The 17,107-nt window shown below is 37.0% G+C and overlaps 2 protein-coding genes across 11 annotated transcripts in view; one reads left to right on the plus strand and one right to left on the minus strand.

Moving 5' to 3' along the window:
- ZZZ3 (zinc finger ZZ-type containing 3) overlaps positions 1–9,925 on the plus strand; it is a 102,316-nt gene extending 92,391 nt beyond the window's left edge. For 7 of the 8 annotated variants that reach the window (XM_030865984.3, XM_030865977.2, XM_030865980.2 and 4 more), the window contains 3 exons: positions 5,551–5,685; positions 8,216–8,316; positions 8,632–9,925. In XM_030865984.3, the coding sequence (XP_030721844.1) occupies positions 5,551–5,685; positions 8,216–8,316; positions 8,632–8,776 (381 nt within the window). In that variant the 3' untranslated portion in view covers positions 8,777–9,925. Of the gene's footprint in view, positions 1–5,550; positions 5,686–8,215; positions 8,317–8,631 lie in introns of those variants that run through there. The other variant, XM_060304039.1, reaches the window with a different exon arrangement.
- Positions 9,926–14,174: 4,249 nt separating this feature from the next.
- Positions 14,175–17,107, minus strand: part of AK5 (adenylate kinase 5) — a 239,190-nt gene continuing 236,257 nt past the window's right edge. For all 3 annotated transcript variants that reach the window (XM_060304067.1, XM_030865986.2, XM_030865985.2), the window contains one exon: positions 14,175–15,525. In XM_060304067.1, coding sequence (XP_060160050.1) covers positions 15,457–15,525 — 69 coding nt within the window. In that variant the 3' untranslated portion in view covers positions 14,175–15,456. The remainder of the gene's footprint in view (positions 15,526–17,107) is intronic.

Consider the following 17,107-nt stretch of genomic DNA (forward strand, 5'->3'; position numbering starts at 1 on the left):
TCAACTTCAACAATTATCAGTTTGTGGCAATCTTATTTTCATCTGTACTTCCTACCCACCCAACTTTCTGTCTGGGATTATTTTGGAACAAGTTCCAGACATTACAAAATATCATTATCATGTTTATTAAAAGGTACTTCTTTATATAATCCAGATATACAGTCAATTCACATTTCCCCAGTCATAAATTGCAGTAGTGCCTCCCCCCCGCCGCCCTTTTCTCTCTCTTCTGTTTTCCCCTCTCACATTTGTTTTGTTGAAAAACTGGGTTATTTGTCTTGTAGAATTTACCTCAGTGTGGATTTTGTTGTTTGTATCTCCTTGGTGTCATAATCTGTTCCTCTGTTCCCTGAATCTCCTATAAATTGAAAGGTCTAGATAACTGATCAGATTCAGGTTTATTTGTTTTTTTGTTTGTTAGGGTGGGCAGGACTACTTCATGTATACTTTTATCAGTTTGACATAGCATACATTGTTGCTTAGATCCATTAACTCATTAGATGTTACAAAATAGTAAAATTCTTTCTTCATTTATTTGATAGAATGTTCACAAAGTAACCCCCCCATCAACTATTTGATTATCCTAAGTTACATACAGAAAACGCAGCTAACTGCTTGATTCTTCCCTTTATTTTCTTGTTTTTAAAATAATGAGTTTGTTCTCTGATATCCTCCAGATTGACTCATGAGGTTTGAAAATGTTTGTATTCTTATGAATTGTTGGACTTAAAATATATTTAATGTGTTTCAGTGCATTGATATTATTGTCTTTATTAGTGTACAAATTGGCCCATTGGTTGGTTGTAACCTATTTAAGCTGGATTTTGAGTTCTTTTGACAAGACTCTAGTAATCTTTTATAGCTTTCTTACTGTCCAGTAGGACAAGGAAATTCCAGGCTCATCTTGTATATTTCCTGCTTCAGACCTGGAGTCAGTTCTGCTTTCTTTTATTGAGAAATGGTATTTGGAGGCTCTGTCATGTTATAGGATGTTACTTGCTACTGGATTGATCATTGTATCTAAGCCTATATAGTGGACAGACCTGAGAAATATGTTATATATTTGTTAAAATTAAAAGACATCATAAATTCATCATTTTATTTCAAATTCAACTTAAGGACTGTGGGAATTTTACTTAACCCATATTGATCTTTAATATGTATCATTTTTCTCCCATGCTGAAAATTCCAATTATCAGTGACATCAACATAATGCTTACTTTCTTTGTCTCACACTGCCCACAGTAGTCTCCGAATTTAATAATACTAACACTACCATCAACAATATGATCCTGAAAACAGGTTTTTTGGGTAGCACTGTTTTTGCAGAGCACAGGCTCCAGATGCTCAGGCTCAGCGGCCATGGCTCACGGTCCCAGCCGCTCCGCGGCATGTGGGATCTTCACAGACCAGGGCACGAACCCATGTCCCCTGCATCGGCAGGTGGACTCTCAACCATTGCGCCACCAGGGAAGCCCCGGGTAGCACTGTTTTTGCCTTAGGATATACCCAACTACAGAAATAGAGTAAAATTATACTTTTTAAATCCTCTTGGACTAATTCCTCTCTGTGTTGTCATCAACTGGATGCTATTTTAGGTTAATTCATTTCATTTTACTTTACATTCAGAGATTCCTTTTTATTGCTGTTAATATTTTTTATTTTACTATGCTAAAATTCTTCCTCAATAAGTAACATGATTCTGATTCCTTGCTTAAAGGACATGAAGATTGCCTTATATCTTTCTTAGTACTTTGATTATATATGGTAACTGGAAAAGGAGATTTTAATGAAAAGTCAGCAGATAAAAATAAGTCTCCTTTGTTCTGTTTCTAGATTAATCAAACACTGATTGTATAATTTGGTATGAAACTACTGTAAAATGACTGTATTCTTAAATTTTTTTTTTCTTTTTAAACTTGTCTTTTTGAAAAACAGCTAGATTCTGCTGTGTCTTAAGATATGGCATTTGTGTGTAATTTTGTATTTTGTGACTATTAGAATTACTCATTTGAGAAATGTTTATTTACACTTACTATGTAACAGGCTCTGCTAGAGGTCAGCTCCATAGTTACGAATAAAATATCTATGATCTTGGGGTTCTCATAAATCTTAGTTTTGTGGGAGGAGATAAATGTGTAATCACATCAATAAATTACAAAATTTTAAAAATGCTTCAAAAGTATGTGTCATTGTAATTATTTTAGAGGTACTTAATTCAGATTGAGAGTTTAAGTGGAAGACCCGAGGAAGTGATAGTCAAGTTGTCCGTTGAAGGATGAATAAAACTTAGCTAGGTGAGGAGTGATGATGGGATGCTTAAAAGAAGTACATTTTGAGAAAATTGGCAAAATATAGTATAGGTGGTTGAATTTGATTTAGCTTTTGTTTGGTTGATTTTATTTATTTATTTTTAAATGAGCACCAGTTCACATCATTCTGATTACTTTAAAATAGCTATTTAAATGTATATTTATGAATCCTCTAGTGTAAAATTTATAGATTTCAGTTTCTCTTTTCAGAAAAGCAGTAGCTAGAGAGACAATCTGTATACCATTTAGACCCCCTTGAAATTGGTCGTAGTATTTCTCCTTTAAGTAAATTTAAAATGATTATAACTAGGAAATCTGTTTATGGGTGAGCATTTTTAAAATATTTGTTTTTTTGTTCATTTTAAAGTAACATTGGTTTATAACATTATATGTTTCATGTGTACAGCATTGTAATTCAACTAATATATATGCACTACAGTGTGCTCACCACCAAAAATTCTAGTTTCTATCCATCACCATACATTTGACCCCCTCTACCCATCTCTCCCTCCCCCTACCACTCTTCCCCTCTGTGGAAAGAACACCAATCTGTTCTCTGTACCTGTGTGTGTTTTTGTTTTAATTTGTTTGTTTATTTATTTTATTTTTTTTAATATTGAACATAAGAGTGAAATCTCGGTATTTGTCTTTCTCCTCTGACTTATTTCACTTTGCATCAATTCCCTCAAAGTCCATCCTTGTTGCCACAGCTGGCAAGATTTTATCTTTTTTTTTTTTGATGGCTGAATAGTATGGAATTTTAATTTTTAATTGTACTGAATACCCATAACAGAAAATTTACCATCTCAGCCAATTTTGAGTGTACAGTTCAGTGGTGTTAAAGTACATTTACGTTATTGTGCAGCGAATCTCCAGAACTCTTTATGTCTTGCAAAACTGAAACTCTGCATCCAGTAAACATCATCTCGCTATTCCCTCCTCCTTCTAGCTCCTGGCAACTACCATTCTACTTTCTGTCTCTTTGAGTTTGACTACTCTGGGTACCTCATATAGGTAGAATCATACAGTTTTTGTCCTTTTGTGACTGGCTTATATCACTTAGCATAATGTCATCAAGGTTCATCCATCATGTAATGTGTCACAATTTCCACTTTTACGGCCAAATAATATTCCATTGAGTGTGCATACCACATTTTATTTATCCATTCTTCTGTCAGTGGACACGGGTTGCTTCCACCTTTTGGCTGTTGTGACTAATGCTGCTGTGAACACGGGTGTACAAATATCTGTTGGAGTCTCTGCTCTCAAATTCTTTTGGGTATATACCCAGAAGTGGAATTGCTGGATCATATGGTAATTCTGTTTCATTTTTTGAGGAACCACAGTACTGTTTTCAGTAATGGCTAGAACATTTTATATTCTCATCAACAGTGTACAAAAGTTTCAATTTCTCTACATCCTTGCCAACACTTATTATTATTATTACTATTTTTTAATTTTGATAGTAGCCATCTTAGTGGGTGTGAGGGGATTTAACTTTTTTTTTAACATCTTTATTGGAGTATAATTGCTTAACAATGTGTTCATTTCTGCTGTATAACAGAGTGAATCAGCTATATGTATACATATATCTAACTTAATCTTGTTGACCAAATTTAATAATACCCTTAGACTTAAAATGCAAATTAAAAAATTTAGCAGAGTTTGTATTCTTTGTATTTGCCTAAAATATCTAAATTTAATACATTTTATTATAAAATTTCTTACTACATTATTTAATTATTTGGGTTACATCATATTTATTGGTATTACGTATTTATTACATTATTTATGTTGTCTTTCTCAGGGGTAACATAGGAAGGCAGTAGCTATAATTTAACATCTTTAGTTGACAAGAATTTGAAATGGATGAAAGATAGTGGGAGATAAGGTAGGTGAAGTGTGAGATTGTAAAGAATCATTATCCAGCTGAGGCCTTTGGGCTTGACACTGTAGATAGCGAGGAAGCCATTTTTAGCAACAGTGAGACAGAGGAGGGAGTGGATACTATAGAGGACTGATTTGAGAGAGATTTTAGGTAGTATTAAATAGTGACAGAATTATGTTTTATTAGATATGACAGTGTAAAATTAAGGATAACACTTAGATTTAGGCCTTGGGCTGCTAGGTGTGTAAGGGGTTAGTTATATGGACAAATCTGTGTTCAAATCACTTGACTCTGCAACTAATTAACTATGTAAGCTTGGGCATATGTTATAATTTCTATAAACATCAGTTTCCTTGATATAATATAAATATAGTAGTTAAGAATACGTAACATGGAGAGCAGGAGGAACGGGAGGTGCAGGGGTTGTCTGGTCCAGGATTGAGAATTGATGGAACATGGGATTAATGAATTGGGGATGCTTTTAGGAGGGTTGTGGAAATCAGTGACCATGGGATCAGTCATGAGGTAGCAAAGGGAAGAAATGGATTCTGGGTGGCAGAGCACAAATAAATTGGGAAAATAGGAAGCAGTTAGTGATTCATCTGTTAACTTCAAATTCATATAGCTTTCACTGTTCATTTCTTTATTGTAAATAATAATCTTTGTAACTTAAGTTTATCCATTTGAGTAAGAGGAATGTACTGTCTTGATCATTGGGAGTACTGAGCAGAAAACAGAAGAGATTAGTATGCTTGTTAAGAAAATGTCATATTTACCTGAGGAAGCTTAAAAATCTGTTAGATTGGAGAAGAGGAGCTTCCTGCAGATCAGGAAAAAGTAGATCCTGCAGATCATAGAAAAAGATCCCGCATGCCGTGGAGCGGCTGGGCCTGTGAGCCATGGCCACTGAGCCTGTGCTCCGCAAAGGGAGAAGCCACAACAGTGAGACGCCCGCGTACCGCAAAAAAAAAAAAAAAAAAGAAGCCCTCCAGAAGTATTAGTCTAAAATATTGCTGATAGCAGTGATGATTTTCTATAAGCCCTAAAAGGTTGAGGGTCTCTTTGGCCTCTCCCGTTGCGGAGCACAGGCTCCGGACGCACAGGCTCAGCGGCCATGGCTCACGGGCCCAGCCGCTCTGCGGCATGTGGGATCTTCCCGGACCGGGGCACGAACCCGTGTCCCCTGCATCGGCAGGCGGACTCTCAACCACTGCGCCACCAGGGAAGCCAGAGGGTCTCTTAAATGTGAAAAATATCTTGTCAATAGAAAAATACTCTTTATCAGTATTTCTTATACTAGTTCATTTTAATTATGAAACTAACAGTTTTGTGTTTTGTTTTTTTCAATAGGATGAAGAAAGTATTCCTATTATGTATAGGAATTTACCTGAATATAAGGAACTATTACAGTTTAAAAAGTTAAAAAAACAGAAACTTCAGCAAATGCAAGCTGAAAGTGGATTTGTGCAACATGTGGGCTTCAAGGTAAATTCTATTTAATTCTTCTATTCATTTAATTTTTGAAAGGGTGATAGGATATATTTAAGGTGGTTTTCGGAGCTTTAAGCTCCACGACTTTCAAGCACACAGATAAAAGTAAGTTTAGCTCTTGTCCTGTTCATTTATACAAAGTAGTGTGCCACAGTTACTGGTGTCAAGAGATTTATGATTCAGTAGAGATAGAGAAGAAAAACATACAGGTATACTTTGAGGTAATATATGAGATGAGAGGTTTTTCTAGCTATTTCCCCACCCCAAATTTACTGAGATATAACTGACAAATAAAAACTACATATTTGTGTACAAAAAATTTAAGATATTAAAAAAATTCACCTCACATAGTTATCTTTTTTTTTTGAGATAAGAACACTTAACATCTGCTCTCTCAGCAAATTTCAAGTATGCAATGCAGTATTATTAACTATAATTACCGTGTTGTACATTAGACCTCCAGAACTTATTCGTCTTATAACTGAAAGTTTGTACCCATTGAACAATGACACCACGCCCACCACTACCTCTCCCCACCCCACCCAGCCCCTGGCAACCCTCAGTAACCTCCATTCTAATTCTTTGCTTCTGTGAATTTAACTTTTTTGGATTCTACATTTAAGCGAGATCATATAGTATTTGTCTTTCTGTGTCTGATATATTTCACTTAGCGTAATGTCCTTAGGTTTCATCCATGTTGTCACAAATGGCAGGATTTCTTTCTGTTTTATGGCTGAATAATATTCCGTTGTGTGTGTGTGTGTATATATTATAGAGAGAGAGAACACATTTTCTTTGTCCATTCATCCATAGAGCTATTTCTTTTGTTGTTGCTGTTGTATATGGATCAGAAATTTCTTTTCCCCTTTCAGATTCAGTTATCTCTGCTGTTTTTTGAGGGGCTAGTAGAAATACATTTATTCATGCCACAAAATTTTGAGATACCCGTTTATGTTCCAGGCACTTTGCCAAGTGCTAGGGATTCAGCAGTAAACAAGATGGACTCACATCCTTCCCTATTCTGTTTTCATCTCATAAGTGATTTAGAGAAGTTAAATGAGTGAATTAGTTGAGTGTGACTAGTGTGCATACTGGAGAGTAGTGAGAGGCTATTTAGTTGCCTTGGAAATTTTGCTAAGGAGTTTAAACTCTTCTAAAATGTTGGAGAAACTTTGAAGGATTTTAAGCAGAGTAACATGAAATTTGCATTTTGGAAAGATCATTCTATTTTCTTAAACAATACAACCCTTAGGAAGGCAGTGGGTTTAGAGTGGATAACTCTTAATTCTGACTACAGTATTGTTAAATTCTTTAAATAATAATTTGTTCATGTATATTTTTTATGTAATTGAAAAAAAATTAAGTGAAGGGGGAAAAAGATCATTCTGGCATTAGTATGGAGAATGGATAGGAAGAAAGCAAGGCTGAGGGCAGGGAGACTAGTTGGAGATTCTCTTCATTAATTTAGACAAAAGATGAGAATGTCCTGAACTTGACTGGTGGCTGTAGAAATAGAGAGATTGACAGGTTTGAGAACACCTTAGATGTTAGAACTGGCTATACTTGGTGGGATTGGAGGAAGTAAAATTGAGACCATGAACAGATTTGCTGGTAGTGGTATACATAAAAATACTGATGTGTGCTGTGACTTAATAAATTTAAAACAAAATTCTTATACCTCTGACCCTCTGGAGTTGCTGTTAGCCAGAATATATGAAATGATTTTCTTTTCTAGATCTTTCAGTGGTCCTGCTTCTCCATTTAGAGATTTTCCTAATTGACAGCTGTGTCTTTCCAGGAAGAAACTCTCTCCACTTCTCATAATTTTGTTGTAAGACCCAGCTGTGGCTTGTTTGCCAGTCTGTCAGCCACTCTAGTTGGCCTGATGATCAAAGAAACTAGAAATGAGATTTACTTTGATTTCCAAGATTGCGCAGAACACACTGAGGGCTACCACACTGCCACAACACTGAGAAAGAGCTAAATTTGCCTTTTCTTCATGGTGGGCGTTGGTTATTAGGAGCCTTCAAGGCTTTGGAAAGTAACTCAGTAAGGTGAAAGTTCAAAGAGGATTTTGTGTTCAGTTGGGTTTATGTTAGCTGTGGTATCCTGTTTTAAATAGTACTGTAACATATTTGGATAGTTTTAACAATGGTATTAAGTCAGTGGTTCTAAATCCCAGTCATTGTACACTGGTCTGAGGTACGTTTCAAGTCAATAGCTACTAATAATCAAATGCCCAAGTTTGCAGATGATTTACTTAAGATTTTTAAAAATAAATTAAAGCATATTATGATGTTCCTCTCACCCATCTGTATTGTAGCTCAATCTTGAATGGATAGAGTTTCAACTAGTTTGCTAGAAATTGTGCCTAACTTATAACCATTTTTTGTGTTATCCCACTATCTTGTGCATGGGGAGAGAGGAGAGAATGTTTATGTGCACATTATGTGTTGCCCAGCAGGAAAAAAGAAAGCTTGAGAACAATATAGTTTAATACTTTTTCTCTCTGAATCTTTAATAGTGTGATAACTGTGGCATAGAACCTATCCAGGGTGTTCGGTGGCACTGCCAGGATTGTCCTCCAGAAATGTCTTTGGATTTCTGTGATTCTTGTTCAGACTGGTAAGTGTTATCTATCATTTTAAGTCTTAAATTTTGACAAGAGCTTCTCAGACACTAGTGAGTGTGATTTCTAAACTGCTTAGAAAATCACCACATTTAATGGGTTGAACTTTGTTGTTCTAGACAATTAAGAAATTTTCCTTAATGACACCATATCGCAAGTAACTTTCCATTAGAGATTTTGAGAGATTATTGGATTTAAACAGGTAGAGCTGTGAGGAAGTTTGATAATATCTAGACCAAAATGCATCCAATGCCATGTAATGATGTGTTTGTATGTGTGTGTGTGTGTGTGTGTGTGTGTTTTCTTTTCAGCCTTCATGAAACAGATATTCACAAGGAAGATCACCAACTAGAACCTGTTTATAGGTCAGAGACATTCTTAGACAGAGACTACTGTGTGTCCCAGGGCACCAGTTATAATTACCTTGACCCAAACTACTTTCCAGCAAACAGATGACATGGAAGAGAACATCATATACTAGTCCTCTTCAACACATAGCAATGGTATCATTGTGAATTATGTGCACAGTTTGGAAAGATTCTCTACTTTCCCTGAAATGACACTCACAGCATGACAGCTTCCTGAGTGTTCTCGTCAACAGCTCTGCACCGTTGTGGCTCTAGATCACTGTTCAGCAGCTGAACATTCCTGGTGAGCAAAAGGGTTTCCCTGGTGAAATTCGCACCACCACCTTAAAGCCTTTTAGGTGGTGATCTTAAATGGGTGAGATGGAAATGAGAGCACATATTAAAGAGAGAGTAAATTCCAAAGGTTTCAAAGAACTTGGTCATAAATATGCTAATGAGAAGACAAAGTATTTATATTAAAACAGTTTAGTAGCTTTCAGTTTTGTGAAAATAGTTTCCAGCACAGAAACTGACTTCCTTAGACAAAGTTTTAACCAATGATGGTGTTTGCTTCTAGGATATATACACTTTAAAAGAACTCACTGTCCCAGTGATGGCCGCTGATGGCCTTTAGTAAATTGGAGCTGCTTAACCATGTTGATGTCTAATTTCTTTTAACCACAATGAACTGTCCTTATTACCAACAGTGAAGCACTACAGGAGGCAACTGTGGCATTGCTTCCTTAACCAACTCATGGTGTGTGAATGTTATAAAATTGTCACTCAGATATATTTTTTAAATGTAATGTTATATAAGATGATCATGTGATGTGTACAAACTATGGTGAAAAGTGCCAGTGGTAGTAACCGTGTAAAGTCTCTAATTCACAACATTAATTCCTTTAAAATACACAGCCTTCTGCCTCTGTATTTGGAGTTGTCAGTGCAACTCATAGAAGAAAACTGCCTAATAGAAAAATCATATATATGGTAATAATTTCCCTCTTTTGTAGTCTGCACAAGATCCATAAAAGATTGTATTTTTATTACTATTTAAACAAGTGATTAAATTTAGTCTGTGCAGTGAGCAAGAGTTCACATGCATTCTTTTATACTGCTGGATTTTGTTGTGCATCATTTAAAACATTTTGTATGTTTCTTCTTATCTGTGTATACAGTATGTTCTTGAATAATGTTCATTTGTCAGAAGAACTGTGAGAAATAAACTATGTGGATACTGTCTGTTTATATTATAGAATGCTTGTTGTGACTTCCTTCGGTTAGATTTTGGATTTTATTTTTACTAGTATTAAAACCAAAACAATTTTTTTAAGGTTTTTTTTTTTTTTCCTTTACCTATCTGTCCATTAAAAAAGAGTAAGGACTATATGATGGAAAAGAAGGTAAACTTGAGAATCTCTGTAAAAGATGGTAATGTTTTCACTCAGTGTGTGTGCTGAAACACTAAACTAGGTTAACAAAAAAGAATATGTACCATGGTTAAAGAAAAAGACAATTATTAATGTCCAGATGTGAAAACTAAACTTAGGTTGAAAACTTTTAACCTAACTATCATTCTTTCTGATGAAATAAGCCCCCCATGTGTTAAATAAGTGGTTTTTGAAAATCGCTGTATTCCCTGGAAATTATTATTGACTACTGGAAAAGAAAATACAAATATTCTAAGATTGATTAAGTATACTGACGCAATTTTTAGAGTCTCCTGTTTTTTCCAATTTTAAATCAAGGGGACATTATTTACCAGTCCTCTTCAATACATTGCAGGGTACTGAAATAATACCCTGAATTCTTTCAGTTGAGAAAAGTAATACAGTTTTAACTATAGAAATATGAGAATTTTAAAGTAATATATTGATTAAAGAATACTGATGATTTTGATAAAATATATCACATCAGAAGAAAAGGAAATGGACTTGAATTAGAGTTTTTGCTCTGGAATTATTAGTTGGGGCAAGAAGAGGGGAATCATTAACATTCTGGGCATTTGGCTATTATACTTCAAGTGAATATGCCAGAGATCTACCTTCAACTTGTAGTAAAGTTGAAGTAGCACTTGATGGTAACTTCTGTGTTTGCATAGAAGTAATACCAGTCAGTTTTGGAGAACCATTCAGAGCCATTCAGAAATCCCATAAAGTGTGAAGTATGCTTTGAAAGAGTGATACAATTGATATTTATATAAGCAGAATAGACAAAATAAATCCACTTAAATGTATTTTTTAAGGAAAAAGATTTTGAGAATTTTGAGTAACAAAATTTTCTGCTTGAGCAAAGATGTGTTTATTTTGCATTTTTCAGCTCCAAGCAAATAGTCCTCATTGCTTTAAAAGGGTAGTAGTAGTGGTAATGTGTTTTGTTGTTTTAATGTGAGGAATGCACAGGGCTCTCATTTGCAAGTAGGCCTTCCATCTCCTACATAGAAGCATTGGTTGTAAAAGACAACATAGACCTACTTATTAAAGCATCACTTATTTAGTAGTATTCGGTAGGTCAGTTGTATTTCCTGAAATATTCTGCTCAAGTTATTTGCTAAGAACTGAAGGAACTTTTAATGACACCTAAAACCACTGCTTTAATGTTTTTAGGCAGAGGGGATTTTGGTTGGTGTGTGATGTATGCTAAGAATAATAGCAGACACTGATAAAGTGCTTGTTATGTGCCAAGCAAGCATACAGTAACGAATTTAATCTTTACAACCTTATGAGGCAGGTTCATTTTTATCCTGTTTTCATATGAGGAAATCTAGCCAGAGAGGTTAAGTAACTTGCCCAAGGTCATATAGTTAGTAAAGTGGTGATGCTTAGATTTTAGCCCAGACAGATTGCTTCAGAGTCAGCGTCTGAGCAAGAATGTTCCCTTTGTGTCAGGGGTCTCAGAGATGGTGGAGGTGGAGGTGTGCAGGAGTTGCTTTTCTGTCTTCTCTTCTGGTGCGGTATGCACCCTAGAGTACAGACGTGAGCGCACGTCCAGGTTTATAGCTCAGAATAGAGCAGCATATCTGTGGATGGGGAAACCCATCGGTCTGTGAAACCGTCTGCCCCATGACGAATTAGGAAAACACATAATTTACATATTCTAATTTGACAGCAAACATGTGGTCATGAGGCTTTAGGCAAAGCTGGGACTGAAGACTTGGGTCTTCTGCCTCAGGTATGATTTGTTTCCATGCATGTTTGGTGCCTCTCACTTAACCTAATAGTATGCTGTGTCCATTTTTCTCTCCTTTTCTCTTTTGTTTAAATTAAATTGCAGAACACAACAATTTACTGAGGTATGAGGAACATTTTTTTATGAAATTAAAAAAATAATATATGACATGTATTAAGGATAAATACTTTGCAAATTTCTATGGTAGTTATAAACATAAGAGTGGCATGCTGTATAAACTATACTTCTTACTGTGGATAACAGAGTTTGAAGGGCATTATTCTAGGTACACTGGGTAGATTGAAAGCCTCCAGATAACAAGTAGATTTTTACACAAGATTATGTCCTATTTAGGTTCTAAAGGTTTGTTTTTATTTCACATCTTGAAGAAAAATGGGCTTCTGTTTATATGATCCCAGGAAAAAAAAAAAAAAAAAACCTTTTCCCCTACAGTTCAAGTAGCTGATTAAATGGATTTTTGAGCATGGTGTCACATTTAGCTCCATGAGAACAGAGACCATCTGTGTCTATATTTATCCCTAGGGCCTGGCTCTTAGTAGATTCTCGATAAATATTTATTGGTAGTAGGACCAATGTTTTGGTTACATTTTTCTCTAGGAAGTTAGAGAAACCACCTGTGTCTGAGTGTGTCTGTGAGTGCATCTGTGGGACCCTTAGAGGGTTTGCCTCAGGAGATCTCCTTTACGGGGCTCTGGGAGGAATAAAGGATCATTACATCCTATTTTATCTGGAGGATGTGGTTCAAACCTGGGTGGCTGAGATTTTGGTTCTCTCTGGGACCCCATTTTCTGCCATGTTTTTAGAGTGATATAATGTTAACTAGCATGGAAATTCTGGGTCCTAGTCTCAGTTGTGGAAGTGAGACCCTCAACAAAGGTTGACAAAGAGCTGCCTCTTATTGAGCACTAGGAACTAGTAAATGATTTACATGTATTATTAACCTGCTTAATCAGCACAACACCTCTATGAGGTTGCTTACTATTGTGACCTCCATGGTACAGATGAGAAAACTAAGGTTCAGAGGATTTAAATGTTAGTTCTCCATAATGACTGCTATGTGTGGGACTGAGGATACAGAGCCTTGCCCTTCTGAAGCTTATATTCTAATGCCGAAGACCTGCGGTAAACAAGTAAATAAAAAATACTATGTAATTTTATGCAGACATAAATGCTGTGAAGAAAAATAATGCTTGAAAAAAAAAATGATGGACGAATCGGGACCAGCCTGCTATTTAGAGGGAATAATCAAAGAACACCTCAACAACAAGGGTAAATTTGAACAGAGACCTAAATGGAGTGAGGGAGTTAGCCTTGTGGGTAATCTGGAGGAAGAGGCAGAAGGATAGCAAGGGCAAGCGTCCTGATCCAGTAGAGAGCTTAGCTTGTTCAGGCAACGTTAAGAGGGCCAGTGTAGCTTGAACCAAATGAGTAAGAGGAGAGTGGTAGTTGTTGAGGTGAGAGAGGGCAGAGGGCCAGATCAGGTGAGGCCTTGAATGTAGATCATTGTAAAGGAGTTTGGACTGTGTTCTGATGTCTTCCACATACAGACAAGGTCTTCTTCGAGGGGCAGAGACCTCTAAGGTCCTTTCCTACTTTAGTGACTTCAGTGATGTCATATCAAGCCATTCAAGTCAGTCGACCTGTTTTAACAGTTCTGTAGAAGACTTGCTTTGCACCTCTAGATACTCTTCTTCCGGGCAAAGCCGTTTACCCCTGCTGATCTTTTTCAAGAGGGTGGCCAACTGCAGCCATAAAAGCCATGGCTGGGCTTGTCTGCTGCCCTGCTGTCTATCAAAGCTGTGGTGGGCATGGGCTGTTGACCAATATGTGGTATGTGTTTAAAGAATGTTAATTCCTACAAAGAGTCACTTTGTGTTTTCTGGCACAACTGATGATTTTCATCCTGTAACTCTCTTTTTCTAATTTGCTCAAATACTCCTTGTCCTCCCCTGTAGAGAGTGTTACAACTCGGGGTAGTAATGAAGTATTTGACAACCGTGTGAGTTGTAGGAACATGCCCCTTTTTGTTAATAGAGGCGTAATTGTAACCAAAGAAATTTAATTTCTTCTTTAGCAAACACTGACATTTCTGTTTAAGAATGACTGCTAGAGTAAAAGGAAATACCATGTATCATGAATTACACTGGAAGTTCTTTCTGTAATAGCTCAAAACTGGCCTATGGCCAAAATTAAAACCATATGAGCATATCATAAATCTCAACTCTTACTGTGTTTGCTTCTAATTCTGTTTGGAATAAGGCTTCAAATGCTTTCCAGAATGATGTGAGTTACAAATAAATAGAAAAAAGTTATCCTGTGTTCCATTTACTTTATTTATACATATCCATTTCAAGAAAAAAAAAAGATTTTAAAAATACAGTTCTGTCCCAGAAATGGATCCTTATCTGCACAACCATTGAAGAAAAAAAAAATCATGCAAACGGAAACTGTGGTCTTTTCTAGTGACTGAATGGAAGATGCAGTTATTCCAGTAGAATATATAAGAAACTCTTATTTGGCAACTGATAGCACAAAAGAGAAACCAAACTTCACCAGTTTGGTTTGAGGAAACACAATTGTACATACGGATAAAAGGTTTGCACACCCCTGGAAAAGGCCTGTATGGAAGAAATACAGCATTGGTATCTGTTAAACATGGTGTACTGACATGCCCTTTCCACCCACGTCAGTTTTGTTACTATATTTCTTACTTGCTTGGTAACTAGATAATCATTTAAAACCAAAGCCATAAGTTGACATTAGTCCAGTGAATGTGATACCAAACCACCGCATGCTTTTAAATTCTGTTTGGTCATTGGTTTTAACGTATAATTCCCCAAATGCACCACCAGGTATAGAAGAGACTAGGTTATTAGATAATTTATCCAATTTGTTCACTTAGCCAATACGACACTATTCCAAGTAGCCAGTATCATAGAAATGAATAGAGAAATGTTACCGGTGACTAGTCTAGATTTTGCTATCTTGGAAAAGCTATACAATTTCACATACAAAAAAGCTCTTATCACATTTTTTCAAATTTAATCAAATTTCTTATGAACAATTTGTGTTGTCTCGTCAACCCAATCTCTTCAGCTCTGAGCTGGATGAGACTTGAGGAAACGTCCAGAGGAAGAGGCTCAGGCCTGCCCCCCATCTTAAGGGCCTTAATCAGGTAACAAGAGATAGATCTTCAGAAGAGGAAGGACGATGTGACAGGGCGTTAGGGATGCTAACTCCTCCCTATCTGCAGAGAGTAGAACCGAATGATCAGACCCTAGTAAGTCCTGAAGGCACAACTGACACAGATGGGCACTGCACTGCTGTTCATGTACTAATTTAGCTCAGAGGTGATAGAAAAGTGTGCTGCTGTGAGTGCAGACAGCTGTCTGACTTAGGAGGAAAAGGTTGGATAATACCAAATACACCATGCATGATTTCCAGACACCTCTCAGGTCAAGCTGGGAAGCAGACAGCAATGTCAGGATTTGGGGGCGGGGGGCATACAGAATGTTTAAATGGAAACATACAGTGTTAAGGGATGAACTTTTAATATTTTTCTCTGTCTCCACTCTCCTTAACATACATGCATTTTTGCCTTCAGAAAATAGAGTCAATAGCTGTGCAGAGTTGAAGAAAAACTTCCTCTGGCGTCCCCTCTGCATTTATCTGTGTTAAAAAGGAAAGAAAGAGAAAGTTAGTCTTAAGAAATGTTTTTAAATAAGGCCACTTTTAGGAATAAAAAAGATTACCTGCTTATAAGTTGCTGTGCAAAATTTTAAAACACAGGACTCCAAAATCACAGAGAAAAGAGTAGTTGTTTAAAAACTAGGTGCCTAATTAGAAAAACAAGACACGACTACACACCTATTAGAATGGGCAAAATCTAAAACACGTCATCAAATACTGGTGAGGATGTGAAGCAACAGGAACTCTCATTCTTTGCTGATGGGAATGCGGAAGGGTACAGTCACTTGGGGAAAGAGTTTGGCGGTTTCTTACAAATTAAACACGCTTAGCATATGATCCGGCAGCCTGTGCTCTGGTACTTACCCAAAGGAGTAGAACACGTATGTCCACACAAAATCCTGCACACACGTTTATAGGAGCTTTATTCATGATTGCCAAAACTTGGAAGCAACCGAGATGTCCTTAGGTGAGTGGATAAATAAACTGTGGTACATCCAGACAATGGGATATTATTTAGTGCTCAGAAGAAATGAGCTCTCAAGCCATGAAAAGACTTGGAGGAAACTTAAATGCATATTACTAAATGAAAGAAGCCAATCTTAAAAGGCTGCATACAATATGATGTAATGGAAAAATGGCAAAACTGTGGAGACAGTAGAAAAGGTCGAGAGCTGGGGGGAGAGAGGAATGAGTAGGTGGAACACAGGATTTTTATTGTAGTGAAACTATTCTGTGTGATATTATAATGGTGGATACATGTTGCTATACATTTGTCAAAACCCATAGAACGTGCAACGCCAAGAGTGAACCCTAATGTAAACTATGGACTTTGAGTGGTAATGATGTGTTGATGTAGGTTCATCAGTTATAACGAATGTGCTACTCCTGTGTGGGATATTTGTGTTCTGGGGGGTTTTTTTTGGCCACACCGTACGGCTTACAGGATCTCTGTTCCCCGACCACGGATTGAACCCAGGCCCCCTGCAGTGAGAGCTCGGAATCCTAACCGCTAGGCCACCGGGGAACTCCGTGTGGAATGTTGATAGTGGGAGAGGTTGAGTGTGTTTTGGGACACGGGGAATATGAGAACTCTATTTTGTGCTCAATTTTGCTGTGAACCTACAGCCCGTCTAACAACAACAGCAAGAGCTAGGTGCTTATTGAGGTAGATAAAGTATTGTTAAAGGTCACGGAAAGGCTTTGAGTTAGTTAAAATGAGACCTTATGAGTGTTCTGGAGTGTTTGGAGCAGGGTAGGAATAGGGCAGAGGTTGGGGGATGAGAAGGACGGGTGTGGAAAAGAAAGCAAAAGTTGAGACCTCAACTTGCAGGTGTGCTAAGTGCTAAGGGCAGAGCCCTCTTGGAGATTGTTGATACGCCAGGGCAAGGAGCCAACAACAGGAAGTAGGAGGGAGCTGATTTCCTGGGCATGAAGGCACTACCACCCGCTCCTCTCAAAATTTCCTAATATTGTGACAGCCACTGAGATTTGTCCCACCGCACATGTAGTATCCATAGAAAGTAGAGGCCTGGTGATGCGAATGAGACTCATGGAGGGGGCG

This window comes from Globicephala melas, chromosome 1 (assembly GCF_963455315.2).
Source record: "Globicephala melas chromosome 1, mGloMel1.2, whole genome shotgun sequence".
Classification (NCBI taxonomy): Eukaryota; Metazoa; Chordata; class Mammalia; order Artiodactyla; family Delphinidae; genus Globicephala; species Globicephala melas.